General features: G+C 37.3%; 1 protein-coding gene across 1 annotated transcript in view; it reads left to right on the plus strand.

The window, feature by feature from the left end:
• The window catches only part of nfic (nuclear factor I/C), a 79,532-nt gene that overhangs the window by 52,091 nt on the left and 10,573 nt on the right, over positions 1–16,868 (plus strand). The window contains 6 exon segments of the mRNA XM_043247464.1: positions 6,625–6,696; positions 7,830–7,904; positions 9,720–9,843; positions 11,649–11,773; positions 15,421–15,531; positions 16,660–16,844. Of these exon segments, the coding sequence (XP_043103399.1) occupies positions 6,625–6,696; positions 7,830–7,904; positions 9,720–9,843; positions 11,649–11,773; positions 15,421–15,531; positions 16,660–16,844 (692 nt within the window).

The following is a 16,868-nucleotide window of genomic DNA, read 5'->3' on the forward strand; positions in this document are numbered from 1 at the left end:
ATACTCTTTGTACAGTTGTATGTAGAGTCCTCATAAACCACAAATGCGTGTGTGTGTGTGTGTGTATTTCTATTTTGTGTGAAAAATAGTAACAATTTTTTATATTATCCATTTAATCTGTATTGTACAGAATTTTAAAATCATTGCATCGCTGTTGCGTTGATTTGTATTGTTGTTATGTTGTGGTGTGTTATGCTTTACAAAAGCCTGGAGTGAATCTGAACTCCATTTGTTCTGAGCACTCACTTCTAATCAGTTCAAGATTTTTGGCATTGGTTCGTTCATTGATTTCAGTTTGAGAGTCCAAACACTCGAGAGCAGCATTTTGGTTATCCACTTTTTAAATAGATAAAATATTAATTTGACTGTTCCAACACTAAGATGTTTTTTTAGCATATTTTTAGTTGCTAGACCTAGGGTTGGTTGCTAAGTGCTAAGTGATTTTTTTTTTAAAAAATTTTTATAGGCCCAGAGTTGAAAGAGCCCTTGAACAGGTCTCTGATATTTTCGTCCTTATATATGGCTCAATTTGCTCCTATATATCCAGGGGATTTCTTATGCCACTTGATTACTTCGAAACGTTATCAATAAGTTCAATACTTTGCTCGCCGTAGCAAGTGCCACCTTGAAAGTGTTCCAGGATGGTGTGTGGTTTATACAAGATTCATAAGGCTGCTTGTGGCTGAACGACTCTATGTTTCATACTAAATTCCAAAGTTGCAGTGTAAAGGAACAGCTCATAATTGTTTCAGTATTTAGGCAGACTGAATGCCCTTCGATCCATCTGTCTCCTTGGCTCTGTTCTGAGGGAAATAGCACCTCTTCCTTTCAGTGATGGAGAACTCCACAGTGTGGTATGACAAAGGTTGTCTCCTTCGATCAGCTCACATACTGCTGGAAATGAAAGATTACAGGCTAAATCCACACATGCCGACACACGTTAGCCCTCATATAAACAGTGCAATGCTGTTGTTTATTTAACGTGGTAAAAATAAAGTCAAGCTGCCCTTTTGGAAAAGCAGTTAGCCGCACAACATGTTAATGAGGAAAAATATTAGCTATTTAAGGGGTCAGTTTCTTTGTAAAAATATACCCATCACATGGTTTTATTTATTTTGCAATCAGTGCAGTATATATCTGACCGACAATCAATAAGGAACTCAATTAAAGTGACAGCATTGTACCTGCAGAGGGGTCAGTTGAACATTTTCTTCGAACTGATTCACTGAAATAAACGGTATTTCAAATGAGTTAACTTTAAAACAGTACTTGAGAGAGGTGACCACCGTTTAGGAGAATTGCCTCAGTTCAGTCAGCTGTAAAACACAATACAATGTGATATGAAGGCATAGTATCATTTTGTAGTAGAAATATCAGAAGATGTAAGTGTGTGTGTGTGTATATATATGCACTTTTTGTCTTAATATGCATTTAATTATTACTTGGGTACATGGATATGCTGCTTACATTTCAAGCCATTAAAATAATTGTTGTTGATGTTCAGATATTTCAGCATATTTTATAGACTACAAGTCTGTTATGCTCACCATGTTTTCCATTTTCCATGTAAAAGAGCTAGTTTCTGTTTGAATATTTTTAATTCATCGATAGCAAAGCTGAATTTTCAGCAGACATTACTTCAGTGTTGTATGAATGTTCATACATCATTCTAATATGCTGAATTGCAGCTTGAGAAACATTTCTACATTTTTATACATTGATACAATCTATATATTCTTTGATGAATAGAATTTTCAAAATAACACTTACGTGGTATTGACGTTTTTTGGACGTTGTAAAATTTTTCAAATCACGTCTGAATGGCAGTATACACTATTTTATTAAAATTTTATTTCATATATTTTAAAGTCTAAAGGTTTTTCCACAAAGGTTAGTGTGAGATCACACAATAATTTGCAGACCCCACAGTGACCCTAATTATCTGGCTGATGACGTGTTTTGAGCATTTGGGAAGTGTTGAGGTTCTTTGTGTCGATGTGCAGGATTTCTAGAGGAACATTCTGAGCTCAGCTGCAAACTATGTTTATTTTCTTCTGGGTCTGCAAGAGTGAAAGTTCGCTCACTCTTCCTGCCATGACTAACTGCGTAATACCTCATGTTGTTATTTAGCTGTTAGTCACTCTAATGGCTGGGGCCGTGCACAGGAATGTCTTTCACGTAAGGTCACTTCCACAGCTCAAACTTTCTCTCTGACTTTCCTTCTCTGCCCACTCCAACTTTCTAAATCTTCAGAGTCTCTGCCAACCATTTAGCAGCGGCCATTTGCCTCTCTGTCTCTCTGTCTGTCTCTCTCTCGCTCTCTTTTCTGCCCTGAACGGAGGGAGTTGGCACATGGGCAAGCTGGCACTCTTCAGTACGGTTACTTATACTTTGTTCTTGCTTGAGAAAAAGAGGGAGGGATAGAGTGAGTGTGAGAGATAGAGAGAGGGAGAGAAAGCAGAAAGAGCGATCTAAAATGGCTGCCAACGGCAAACCTCCTCTCTGCTCATGAAATGTCTGCCAAAAAGGAAAAAAATCTTAAATGGCTGTGTCGATGACTGATTCCTGGCTTGAAATGTAGCTTGCATGAAGAGAAATAGAAACAACTTTCACTGGAAGCAACCTCACTTTTACTGCAGTGACAGTTTTAGTATGGAAAACACATACAAGGACAAAAAGTTCTGAAACGAGGGGCCATTAAATCATCAACATGCTAAAGATATTACACGAAGCAGAAGCTAGGAGCAAAAATGATGGTTCTGTCGAAGGAGAAGGAAGCAGTCCTCTTGATATGTCGGAGAATATTTCTCGGGTTACTAATTGACTAGATTGGATGTCCAGATCGCAAGATAACTTGTAGTCCGACTAAGCAAAGCTACCAAAGCAGTTCAGAGTTGGAGCGCTTTACAAAATGGCGTGCTTGAGAGAAGATGGACGTTGTATGAGCACATTTTATTGCGTCATATTTTCCGTCTTTATTTCTACTGCCATTCTTCTTTCATTTGCATTGTGAATGTTACCTGCGTTTTCCCTTAGATTTGTGTGAAAACTAGTTTTACGATTGGATTAGGTTTTGTTTGTTCATTACTCTGTCACTTTTTGAGAAATGCCTTAGAAAATGGCAAACGCTACTCCATGCACCACAAAGAAAATGGCCGTCGTTCGGGCACATAGTATTGCATCATATTTTCCATCTGCATTTCTACTTTTTCTTCTTGGACCTACGCTTAGAAACGAAATGAGGAGCTCTCGGTTGAAGCAATTCCTCTTTTATTTACGTTTTATGTTTTGGTGTCTTCAGCTTCACGGGTCCTTTTGGACACTGAGATGTGTCAGAGGCGCTCAGTGCCAATATCTCCCTCAAACTGACACTTTTATTTTTCCTTCCCTCCGATTCTCCTTGCCAGAGATTCGGTCTGAGGGCTGCCTGCCTAGAAACCGCCGCAGCTTTTGGCAGGAGCATACAGGACTCTGAAGACAGTCATGGAAGAGAAAAGCAGAGAGAGAGAGAACTGGAGCGTGTCCCTCTGTGTAGCTGGCAGCACTAATCATACTGGCCTGCGAAGAATCGCAACGATGACAGACATGTTTGTTTATGTTTTGTGTTGGGTTATTTTTTATTTTTAATTTGCCGCACTTTTAAGCCTTGCTCGTCTTCTCTGGAACCGACTTCAGACCTCTCAGCATTCATCTGTCTCCTACTGTTTAAGGCCTCTCCAATTTTTCATAATCAAAACATTGAGTATTATGGCCCGGGTCCAACCATTTCCTTTGGAATGTCATTGAACTTTTGAAGATTTGTAGGGTTTATAATTTTTTTTTTCCCAGACCATGTGTATTTTACTTACAACAACATAATTAGACTGCACTTTGCACATATATTTTAAGAAAACATTTCATATTTTGTGGCAGGGGAAAATTATGCTGGCATAATTATCCAAGTGGGCGGATTGAAGACTAGTTGTGATGTTAAAGTCAACATAAAATCCAAATTGACCATATTTTTTCCTAATGCATATTCCTGGTCTTGCTGTGATTTTATTCAGGGGTAGCTTTTACTCTAAAGGTAAAAAAAAATACTTTCTGGTTACAACACTTATGCCATTCAAGTTGTCGGGTAATTTTAACCAGTTTAGCAAAACCGCTTTACTTCACAGCGCCACTTTTTATGATTTAAATCTACACACGTTGGACAATATGGCCCACAGTCATATGATCATATCATCAGCCTATAAGATCGCAAGTGCTGGATATTATCATTCTAATTCATTGAATTATTTACCTATTTAGTTTTATATATAGGCAGTGATCCAACTCCAGGCTAAGGCTAATGAGGCATCATACTAACTACAAATAATTTTTTTTTAGTCAAGCAACATATGGATGTCCTGATATTCCTCGGTTATTTAAACAGCAACTACAGAAAGCTTGCAAAGAGCATAAACATTATAAAACAACATCCTCGCTCCCATTATAATCAGTGAAGTCTACACTGTATGATGAATAAATTTCTTATACATGCTTTGCATGCACATCTGCACTTTGATGAGAGAATTCACAAGAGAGCACAACATAAACAACAAAACTTTTCTGTTTCAGCGATGGCTTATCTGAACGCCTCTGATTAGCCATTGCATTCGTAAACTCAAAGGAATCATGTGTATAAAAAAAAAAGTGTACAAAGAAATATGGTGAAAGAAATAAGCTCTGATATTAATTAGATGATGATAATAATAATACTATTGTCAATACATGATACTATCTATCAGCACAGCCCTAAATCTTATATTTTGTTTAGCTGAATATCCTGTTATACTTGCAAATGCATCAGATTATGTAAGAAAAACAGTTTGCAAACTCGAATTCTCTTTGACTTTTATTGAATTATTTATAAAAAAAAATAGATATACGAAATTTGCACCGGCGTCACAGTTGTGTTGCCGTTGCTTGTGTGTGTTTTCGTGTCTCTTGAGCAGTAGTTTGTGGTTGGCCTCTGAGTCCTGCAGGCCACAAAGAGTGTGAGAGTCGTAATGAAGCGTTGCATTCAGACGTGTGCAGCCGGTCGGACTCTCCTCGGCTTTGAACTGGCAGTGGCGTGCGGCCCATCTGATATGGAGCTCTCTTATTTATTTATCCAGCTTGAGCTTTTTTACTGGCTTTTCTTTGAACGCCTGCCAGAGTCCTTGTGGTAACCCCTCTATTCTTTCATTCCCTATTCAGAAAATCCTCTGCCGCTTCTTGACTCAAATTCGTTTTATGTGTTTATCTGCGTTTTCCCTCACATCCGTGTGGCAAAGAGCTGGAACGCACACAAATGGGAAGGTTTTATGGTTGGATTAGGTTGTTTTGTCATTATTGTGTTGCTTCAATGAGTTTACACTTTGGCAATACAATCCCTGTGCTCTGCCAGTGAAGAGGGTTCAACGAGATTATGCTCGGCCTTGCCAAACAAGTTGAAAAGAAAGAGAATATTTGAATGGTTTTGCAGCACTTTGATACGGTGTGTTTCTCATTTATGAGGCTTATGAGCCATTTGGCTGAGCCTCAGCTCGTCCGGGTATCAGAGCGCATGGCTGTATCAGTAACCTATGAGTGATTTATATAAAACATACAGAGTGTTCCCTTTCTGTTGTTTATACAGAAACATGTTCTTATGTCAGATTACCAAAGCTATCACTGACATGATCAACCACACACCAACATGTCAGAGGTTTCTGTTCACTGAACATACGCTTATATTTGGGAACAACTCAGACTCTTGGACTCGGAGTTCAAAACGCTGCTGCAATTTGCTTATGATTGCCATTTATAAAACTGCAACATGTATAAAGTCAGAGTAATCATTCACATGCTTGTTATTTGTATGTTTTATATTCATAGGGGTGGCGCGATATACAGATGTCACTGTTCGATTTGATTTCGGTAAAACAAGGAAAAAACAACAAATACTATGCTCGGTTTATTTTTATTTATTTTGAACAGACGGTAGTACAAATGATTTTTTTTTTTCGCTTATGAACATACGAAATATTATATAAAATTATAACATTATGGGGACAGTTGCAACACTTTTTTTTTTTTGTTTAAAGCCAACATTTTAATACATTAATACATTGCTGTAGCATGCATACACATATATGTACAATTTAAGCTTGAACAGGCAAACGTCAAACATTGCAACTGACCCCAAGCAGGGGACAGTTCCAGCATTGATTAAAATGTAATAATAAAAGAACATTTTACATATGTAATTGTTTGGCTTTTTTGTTTTGTTTAGTTTTTTAACATAAATTGGTTAAATTGTTACATTTGTTAAATTGGTCTTGACTTAACTTGAATATGTGTTTTATATATATATATATATATATATATATATATATATATATATATATATATGTGTGTGTGTGAGAGAGAAACTAAATGTTTCAGACTGCAATAAGATCTGATAAAGCATAACATCTGATAAGGTCTGATCCACCGTGGTGTTAAAAGTGTTGTACAAAATCAGAGCTTTGACCTCAATTCTTTAGGCCCCTTTCCAAGTCTTTACTGTATATATCTGTTAAAAGAACTTGCGAACGTCTGACTAATGTCTCTCTCTCTGTCTCTCTTTGTCTTTTTCAGAAGCTGAACAGAGCAGTAGTCCTCGCACAGGCATTGGCTCAGATCAGGAGGACAGTCGAGCAGCCACCATGGGTAAGAGAGCACATAGACACACACATTCACACAACCGCAAGTACAGGAATACTTGCAGTACACATGCATATATTGGGTGCTGCAGCGTACAGTGCGGTGCAGTCCTGTAAGCGTCCTATCCTGCACTATACAAACATCCTGTTTACAAAAGTCAACCTACATGCATGGCTTCAAACCCAAACCCGCACACTGAATCTCTCTCGCTATCTCTGCCCAGTTCATGTCACACTCCTAACCACATTCCCCTGTTACAACAAAGCTGAAAGGCCAGCACTTTATTTTGCGCCATGTCTTGATAAAAGTCTAGCTCTGTTTTTGGGGAACCTTTACACAGTAACGATCAAGACGGTTGTTTTGTTCACTTATTGAGTTCTGCTTATAATTCTGTGGTATTATTATGAGACTGATGGGATGGCTAAGATACTTTACTGCCTCCTTTGACTACGGTTTAAATGGGTTTGTCAATTTTATTTGAGTTACAATATATATAATCTGATATAGCGATTAATGTGTGGTTGTTGTAATGTGACTGTGATAATACACATTACTGTTTAAACTGATCATTAAATTATATATTTGCTTGAAAGAAAATCATATTTTTATTAAGCAAAAAACAAACTCCTAAAGAAGACAGTAAAAATTTTTATTTATTATATTTATAATTTATTTATTAATTTATTTATTATTATATTATATATTAAATATTAAAATACAAAAGTTATTTTAAATTGTAATATTTCACAATATTTCTGTATTTTTTATTAAATACATGCAGCCTTGGTGAGCATAAGAGGCATCTTTCAAACACACCTTGCTGTCCCCAATTTTTTTAAAAATAGTACACATTTTTCGCTTTAAAAAAGTCTTACTTAATCTCACAGATCAATATTTTGATAGAAACCTTCAAATTAAGGAAATTCAAAAGACAGTAAAACATTGTATCTGAAACCTTTGTGAGCTGGCTGAACAGACTGCTTATGTAAAACTTTGACATTCATTCATTTGGTAGATGCTTTTATCCAGAGTGACTTAGAAATGAAAACTAAATTGAATTTCTTTGTGCGTGAGATGCTGGCGATATCCTTGTGTTGGAAAATTCCATCATTTATTCCATGTTTTCTTTTGTTTAACAGATGCTCCAGAGTTTCAAGAGAGCTTTGTAACTTCGGGCGTCTTCAGTGTAACAGAACTGGTGCAAGTATCAAGAAGTGAGATGCTTTTGTATTTTACATAATATACTTAAAAAGGACAGTTCAGCCAGACATAAAGTCTGGGTTGAATTATCATAATTTAGTGTCATTCAGCTTTAGAATGGAATAAGGGTGAGTAAATAATAAGCATTGCGATATAACAAAAAATATATCCATTTTCATTTTTACGTGAACTGTCCCTTTAAAAGTATCTCTGGAAGTCTGATCCATTTTGGTGAATCATTTTCTTGTCTTCCTGTCTCATCTGTCCCTTCCCACCTCCCACACAGCCTGTGTCCACATAGCAGACGCAAGCGTCAATTTCACAGCCGTTTTATGTCAGCTTTGACAGCTCCTCATTAGAAGGGAAGGAATCCCGCCAGTCTGTCCAAAGTAATTCATTGTGTTTAGCTGAAATTATTTTCTTCTTCCCAGTTGGCTTATAAGTGAGTCAAATAAGCGAGACCGCTGCGTATCACTCCTCACACCTGTGTGCAATCACAGTGTTTTACAAGTTACAAACAAACTGATAGATTGCGAATGGAGACTAATTAAATGTCTTGATGTGCATTATGCAGTTTTATCAGCATTAACCAACATGCTCAAACCAGGCTTTTTTTTTTTTTCTTTTTTTTTTACTCCTACACAATATTTGATGTAAGTGTTCATATACTATAGGTCAGTCATGCTGAAACAACAAGCCCATTGTTCCCACATTGTATTTACATACAACATATTCAGACATAACTGAACACACACAATACAGCCTGTCCATTAAGCTCCAGCAATTACTGTGCATTCCAACACACACACACACACACACACAGAGTAATGGAATGATATTAGGAAAGAGGTCAGCTCAGGTAAGAGAAGACATGCAGTGGCACAGATTCATAAGCCTCGCGTGGGCTTAAACATGAATGTGTGAGATTACACCCACATGATGCAAGTATTTAACAAGTGCTGCAAAACTCCAGTTAACTGTACACTAGATAACCATCACTTTACTGTGATATTTTACAGTACACTAGATAACAATCACCAATGTTAACCATGTGAGTAAAGAGACCGCTCAACTTCAAGTATTCATCTTTGTGAAGATGCTAAAGATTTCTCAGAATGTGTGCTGCAGTTTTTACTGTCCCAGACAAGAAGTAATGAGGCATTGCCTTAGTAATGTGAATGCACCAGCAGCTAGTTCTCTACCATGGTACTGAATGATTACGGTTTTCTTTCATCACAGTACTTGCATGATACCCCAGGCTATTTCAAAGAATATTACGGCATTACAATGACACGTGTTCAAAAAACATGGCATTGTTGTCATACCATATCCAAAAAAATAAAATGTGGCAGTACCGAAATTGTTATTACATTGTCAATATTTTTACTCAGCAAGGATGAATTAAATTAATAAAAAAAGGGAAAGGGATCATTTTAACAAAAGGTTTCATTTTCAAATGAATGCTGTTCTTTTGAATTTTCTGTTCATCAGAGGACACTGAAAAAAAAATATCAAGCAACACAACTGTTTTCATCATTATTAATGATAAGAAATGTTTAATTTTAACAATATTTCAGAACATTGTTTTACTGTATTTTGATCAAACAAATGAAGCTTTGGTCAGCTTTGGTCAGTATTATCAGCTCCAAACATTTTAATGCTAGTGTATGCTTGTTTTTTTTACAGATACATAATATATAAATAAACACAAAATAGTACTGCAAATGTCTTTTAAGCTTTAATGGTTATATGCTTTTAATAACCTCTGTATGTCTGTCTCTCTCTCTCTGTGTGTGTCTGTGTCTGTGTGTGTGTGTGTGTGTGTGCAGCACCGGTGGTGACGGGCACGGGGCCGAACTTCTCTCTCGGAGAGCTGCAGGGTCATCTTGCTTATGATCTGAACCCTTCAGGGGTGGGAATGAGGAGAACCCTTCCCAGCACCTCCTCTAGCGGGTCAGTGCACATCTACAGCACACATCTGCCTGCAGCAGGCACACATCCTTTTGTCAAAGACACTGTGTCCTTGAGCTAGTTTTGACTGGTGATGAAATCTAACCTGTGTGTGTGTGTGTGTGTGTGTGTGTGTGTTTGTGTGTGTGTAGTATGTGGTTTAAAAAAGAATCAAAAAAGACAAGAAAATCAAGCCACATCTGTTCATCGCAATGCTAAATTGTCTCAAATTAAAATAAGGACTCCATCCATGTCCAGCTTTGATGAAGTCATGAACATCCTCTGATTCAGTCCAGTGGTACAATCTGATGTTAATTAAGGAGTAAACCAGATTTTACCATATTGTCCACAGTTGTTGTCAGATTGTTTTGATGGTGTCCATAAGTTATTAACTTTGACCTTTAGTTTTTAAATGACTGTCCTTTTCAAAAGAAACCCTTTTTTATTTGATAGATAGATATAGAACAGTTTTCAAGTATTATGTATTTAATGTAGATTTTTTTCTGTAACTAAAAATGTATCAGTTCGCTATATAAACTCCATTTGTTTATTTAGCATTTAAGTGGGAATTTCCGTTCAACAAGACAGTTTAAAACAAGATAAGGGAACTTTCACAATGATTCAAATTAGGGATGCACCTAATTGTGCAGCAACTGAAATTGAAATTCAAGTAACCGAAAAGTTTATTTGTTTTTTATTTTAAGTGAAATTGTCCTTTGGTGGTGTAGTTCAAAGTATATTAAAAAAAATAGTCTTAAGTAAAGATGTAAAAATGTATTGTGTAATTGCTTTTTCTTTGAAAAGCTACACAAAACAATTTTAAAAAACATATTGAATATTTTATTTATTCAATGGTGAAAAACAATGGTATCATGTTCGGTATTGAAAATTCGGCCTTCAGTTTTTATTATATATATATATATATATATATATATATATATATATATATATATAATTACATTGTGAGAGTTAACTTTGATTTAACTTTAATTTCTGCTCCAAAAGCTGTAGTGGCATCCAACACATTTACCTCAAGACCAGAAGCAAAACAGCGGCTACATTGTAGATGTTTGTACGCCAGCTGTTGTTTTTGAGTTTGGTGGTCCTTCGTGTTACCTTGAATGCAACAGCCTGCAGCAGTTGCTGATTGGTTCAAACCAGAATATGTTTGCCCTATTTATCTGTACCAGGCTGAAACTGTGAAGCATGTGAGATTTCAGGTCGGTTAGACAAGGCTTTTAGAGTTTTAAATGTACCTGTCAGCATCTTGCCATGATAAATGTTGGCCGTTAACTATTTCTATATTGGCTGAATTAGACAAAGGGAGCCTAAGGCATTTTGAGCTTGAAACAGCAGTACACCTCTGTGACAATAAGATTTGTCATGTGTGCGTCACGGCAAAAACCACCCCAGGCGACACAAAGCTGAATAAAAACATCAAAAAAACTACATCCTTACATGCACCTGGGAAAGATGAGTGAGTGTGAAAGAACACGGCCCCTCACTCAGGCCTGCTGAGGGCAGTTTGTTTGATTTATCTGCTTTTGTGGTTAGCCAAAGCCTCAGTCCCTGATTAATGCGCTTATTTTCCATTAAACGCACTGCAAAGCTAAAACAAAAGGTGAATGTTGGCAAACTGCTCGTTGTAGCTAAGTGCCTGGGAAGTAGGTCCATAGGAACATCCATAAGGCACGTCCAGACAGTTTGGGAGAGCATTTGTTTGTCTGTGTAAGAAATAAGGTTTGACTAAACAATGCTTTGCTCTATAATTCATTTTTTCTTCACTTTCTCCTTTTTTACTCACACAGAAGTAAGAGACACAAGTCAGGATCCATGGAGGATGATATAGACACCAGCCCAGGGGGCGAGTACTACACATCTCCCAACTCCCCTGCCAGCAGTTCACGCAACTGGCAAGAGGAGATGGAAGGAGGTGAGCCTTGTGTTTGACATAGAAATACAGAGTTACAAATTTTATCAAAGGTTTTCTGTATTCCATGAGTTTATTGGGCAATAACTTTAGATTTGGGCCATGAACTTATTATAAGGACAACCCTCTGTAGCAACCTGGGATAAGGCACAGTGGTGGCTTATACTGTATTGATTGTACCAGTTCCCTTGATCCTCGACCTCTACAACACACCACCCATAATAAAGTTTCTTTTGTGCATGAGGGCTTGAATAGCTGCTCATTATTACATCACTGTAGTTTTACTACACTGTAAAAAGTAATCTATCCCTTAAAATTACTTTGGTCTATGTAACTTAATGAAGTAAGGTTGGTTTCTAAATATTTATTAATATAATTTTACACATTTTTACATATTTTAAATATACTGTAATATTTATTTAAACCTGCAAAAATGTAGATTACCACAAATTAAATTTCACATGTTTAGTGTTTAATTTTGTTATGTGCTTTCATTTGTATTAGTTTTTGTGGTTTTAAATATTTAATATAGCTTACATTTCTGTTTCAGGAATAAGTTTAAAATTTGTTTTTCATCTATTATTTATATTCTATTTTATTTCATCTTTAAATGTAAAAGTTTTATAGGTAATAAATGAAATATTTTGAATACTTTTAGGTTTAGATTTTCGGCAACAGTAATAACACCAATCCACGGTGTGGATTATTTCAATTATAAAATATTCTAAACATTCAGATTGTTTACCATACAATCATGACTTAAAAAGAATCTTCTTCTTCTTCCTGCTATCACTTTGTAGTACACAGATGGAACTAAACTGACATGATCTAGTTGACACAGATACAAAACTATGAATAGAGGTAGAACTAATCGATTTGTCAACTTGTGGATGCCTATTGTGCATGGAGATTTTCCATCTCCGTAAGCATAGTTGTGGGCCTTATTTTTGAGGCACGTTTAGATGAATGACAAACATATCATGTTTTCAACTGCAGTAGAGGAAGTCTAAAATCACAAGCTTAGACTGGACTCGGATTTGAATTTCCTTAACGTAGTGCCAAATCCTAATTAATTCATGAACTCTCGTTTTTGTGAAAGTCTGCAGAAAGCAGCACTGCAGTCTGTACTGTACTGTACCTTGGAGCAGAATTCTCCGGACTCAGTACTTGCTGTATCCTCTTACTGAGAGAGACCCACTGTGTGGATGTAGTTAACCATATGACCTTTGACCCTATCAGTTGCATACTCCTGTGCAATTAGAATTTGTATCATTTTAATCATTTCTGTTACACTTTTGATTCCATGGGATGTTCATGAACTTTCAGCTAGAACAACTGGGTTGGTGAGTTTTCTTTCTATGCTCATAATGCAAATTTGCGGTTCTGTTTTGGAGGCGTTAGGATTTATGTAGCTATACTGAAGAAATGCATTGGAAGTATAGCTCAAGTGTGACAGCTCATATCAGGATTTCTTTTGGTTGTTAGCTAATGAATGAAGTGGGTGTGAAGAATCATTGCCTTTGATGCTATAGATAGCTAAAGGGTTTTGACAGCCATCGACCCATTGTAAAAACTCTTCTAAATCTTATAAAGCCATTTTAGGCAGCTATTTTTATGCTGAAGCAGCTCTACTAATTTCACATAAAGTAGGGCAAGCAGTAGATATAGAAACCATACTGTAATCCACCTCTCTTGTATAGGGGAAGTTTCAGTGAGCAATCTATGTAGTGAAAGATCAGTTTGTGGGAGCATAAAAGGATATGTGTGATTCGTAGATGCATATGCAGTATTGATGTTTATCTTGCATCGGGTACTTTTAACAATATGTAAAATTAGAGTTCATTAGAAGGCTCTATTCTAAACCTTAAAAAGCTGTCTGTGAAGAGAGCATTTTAAGGTTACATACTGTAAGATCCCAAAAAAGAAGGCTGTTTATTTGAATTATTTGGCCTAGGATAGCTCGTTTCTGGACGGTATCCTTTGTGGAGTTATCTCATAATGTAATGACACAAGGTCCGATAAAAAAATTCCAAGAGACTTATTCTAAAACATATCAAAATCTCAAATTTTAGATTGGTTGTTTAAATATAATCACATGCTATAATTACGATTATAGTTACACAACAATTAAGATTATAATTACACAACTGTTCAAAAGTTTGCGGTCAGATTTTGTAATGCTTTTGAAAAAAGTATCTTATACAGTCTGCAGTAAAAAATACTGAAAAGGCTGTAATATTGTGAAATATTGTTAGTGTTAAAACATGCTAACAAAAATAAGATTCTTTGTGGCAAGGCAGCTTATTTTGAAACAGAGCTAACATGCCTTAAATTAAAACATTAATTTTAAATTAATTTGCATGCATCAAGTCATACAGTTTAAAATCTATTCATGAGCAAAAGATTTCAAGATTTTAGCTCCAGATCAGCGGAAAACCTTCAGAGTTTATTGTGAGATTAGAAAAGTGCTGAGTTGCCGTTTCAGACCTTGTGTAACATCTGACTTCTGTCACACCCTTGTGAATATCTATTAACCCTCCAGGCAAAACTGTTGCTTAAGATCTCAGGAGACCTGCTTCACACCTCCCCACTGATCCATAACCAGGAGGAATCTGAAATCCATCACTGTGTATGAAGTAGCAGCCCTGGTCTCAGCCTCTAGGGCAAATCCCATCACTGTACTCCAACCCCTGCGGTGGATCGACCCTGCCCACCTAGCTTCCTGTCTAGACGTTCCTAATGAGTTTCTCTTTAACAATCCCCCAGCTAATTGCTCTGGTCTCGTGCACCTATGGATTGAGATCAAATGTTGTTCAAAGGTTCAAAATGTGGCATTTGGGAGCAGAACTGTTTCCTTCAATGATTTGTATATTTCTCTCAAAAATGGAAATCCTATCATTCCTCACACGCCATTCCAAACCTGTTCGACTCTTTCCTTCTGCAGAGTATAAATTTTGAAGTACGTTGGGACCCCATTGACTTTTAATGTGTGGATGAAATATTCAAACCTGCTTTGGTGTTCCACAGAAGAAAGTAAGTCAAACTGGTTTGAAGTGACATAAGGGTGACTAAATGATTTTTCATTTTTTTTAAACTATCCTTTAAACGACATCCCCAATCGTGAACAATTTGAAAGAATTTTGACTTAAGACCTCCACATATCCTTCCTTATAAACATAGCAGCTTCTGGAAACTTGAAGGCATATGTGTTTCGCTTATTAAGAAAAACTTCCATATCGGGAAGGTTCTAAATAGATCTCTCTGACATCCATATGGAGACTGTATCTTTGCTTTGACCTTAAATAACCGGTGCAGATCATCAGCTACAGACATATTTTCCCATAATCCCACTGGTCTGGCCACAAGGAGAGAGTGCACTTTCTGCATTGCACTGCAGCACTGTCAAAATTCTCGTTACACTGTGCCACCTTGTGGTCTGTTGCTGTAACATCTGTGGTGACCTGACAGAAGCGTCGAGAGTGACCACGCAGTGCTCATTAATTAGCTGACTAAGCTTTCCTTTAGACTCAGAAAAGTTTGTCCTTGTATAGAACAATGGAGCTGAATTTGCAGTATTCCGTAAAAGCTAAGCGCGCTCTTTCCTCCCCCCCTCCTCCATCTCTCTCTACTTTTCTCTCTTTTTCACACAGGAATCTCCCCTACAGTTAAGAAGACAGAGATGGATAGTCCATCTCCTCAGGAGAGCTCTCCACGTCTCGGCTTCACACAGCACCACAGACCTGTCATTGCAGTGCACAGCGGTGAGGGGACAACACACACGTGCATATATCTGTCTGTTCTGTCAGCACAGGCCTGCACACACAAACACCACAAACGGCTAGCTGGGGGGAACAAATATACTGGACTGTTTCCACTGGTGTGTTTGGTTATCCAAACCGTCTCTGCTAATATCATTATATCATGGACAGCCTACTTATACAAGGCCTTGTTTAAAAAAAAAAAAAAAAAAAGGCATGATTTGCAACATTTTTTGAAACCTTAAATGTGAAGTGAGCAGGAAAACACGAGGGGGTTTAATTTAGCTATCGGGAATTGTGTAGATAGACGATGGAGTAGCATACCAGAATGGAGCTACAAAAGGCAAGTTATTACATTTTTTAAGACAGAATATAAAGCCAAACCATTTTTTTCTTTTAAAATAACATCATTTTTTCTTAATAAGACCAGGAACATGCATTAAAGTAAGTAGCAACATTGTGACATATTTGCGTGAAACAGAAAAGTCAAATCCCAGGGCAAGGACTTGTTCTATCCATCGACTGTCGATGGGATGAAGGCAGATCTGTAAGAAAGGGACTTGTGAAGAATATGAAACATGCGCAGAGAAATCATTCACAATTTCACTGGGCCGAGAAAAAGAATACTGTCAGGTCATTTCTTATAGTTGTACAGTGATCTGTTGTCTCCAGAGCCTCACAGCTGGCTGAGTTATGCTCTAACAATTAGCCTGGCTGTTCAGATGAATTGGTGGAGCGTGTCAGCCATATGCTGCCTGCACTGAAACATCAAGCTGATATTACCTCTTCTGGGCTTTGCCAAATGTGTTACAGCATACAGAGTGTTCTGTAGAGAATTAGTATGGTTAAATCTGACAGGGACGTGACAGCTCAACAAAGAGCTCTTTAATTAAGACGTTGGTATGTAGCTTTATTTAATGTGTTGCTAAAATGCAAGGGGTGAGTGTTATTGTGTTTGCTTATATGCAGGTACACTAACCAGGTGTTCAAATGTTTTTAGCGGAAGGCTGTGAGGTAGTATGCTCACCAAGCCAAAATAATAAAGATACGTAAAAAAAAGTAGAGGTAAAAGCCCCATGTTGGTTGTCAGTGAATAATTCCAGTAAACAAGATTATGATTGTATTTTTTAGGTATCTCTCGGAGTCCACATCCCTCCTCGTCTCTGCATTTCCCTGGCGCTCCCATTCTCCCCCAGACTGCCTCCACCTACTTCCCACACACGGCCATCCGGTACCCCCCTCACCTCAGCTCTCAAGACCCGCTCAAGGATCTTGTCTCTCTGGCCTGTGACCCGTCCAATCAACAGCCCAGCCCGGTAAGATCATCCCACCGAGCATTT

Source organism: Puntigrus tetrazona, chromosome 8 (assembly GCF_018831695.1).
Source record: "Puntigrus tetrazona isolate hp1 chromosome 8, ASM1883169v1, whole genome shotgun sequence".
NCBI lineage: Eukaryota > Metazoa > Chordata > Actinopteri > Cypriniformes > Cyprinidae > Puntigrus > Puntigrus tetrazona.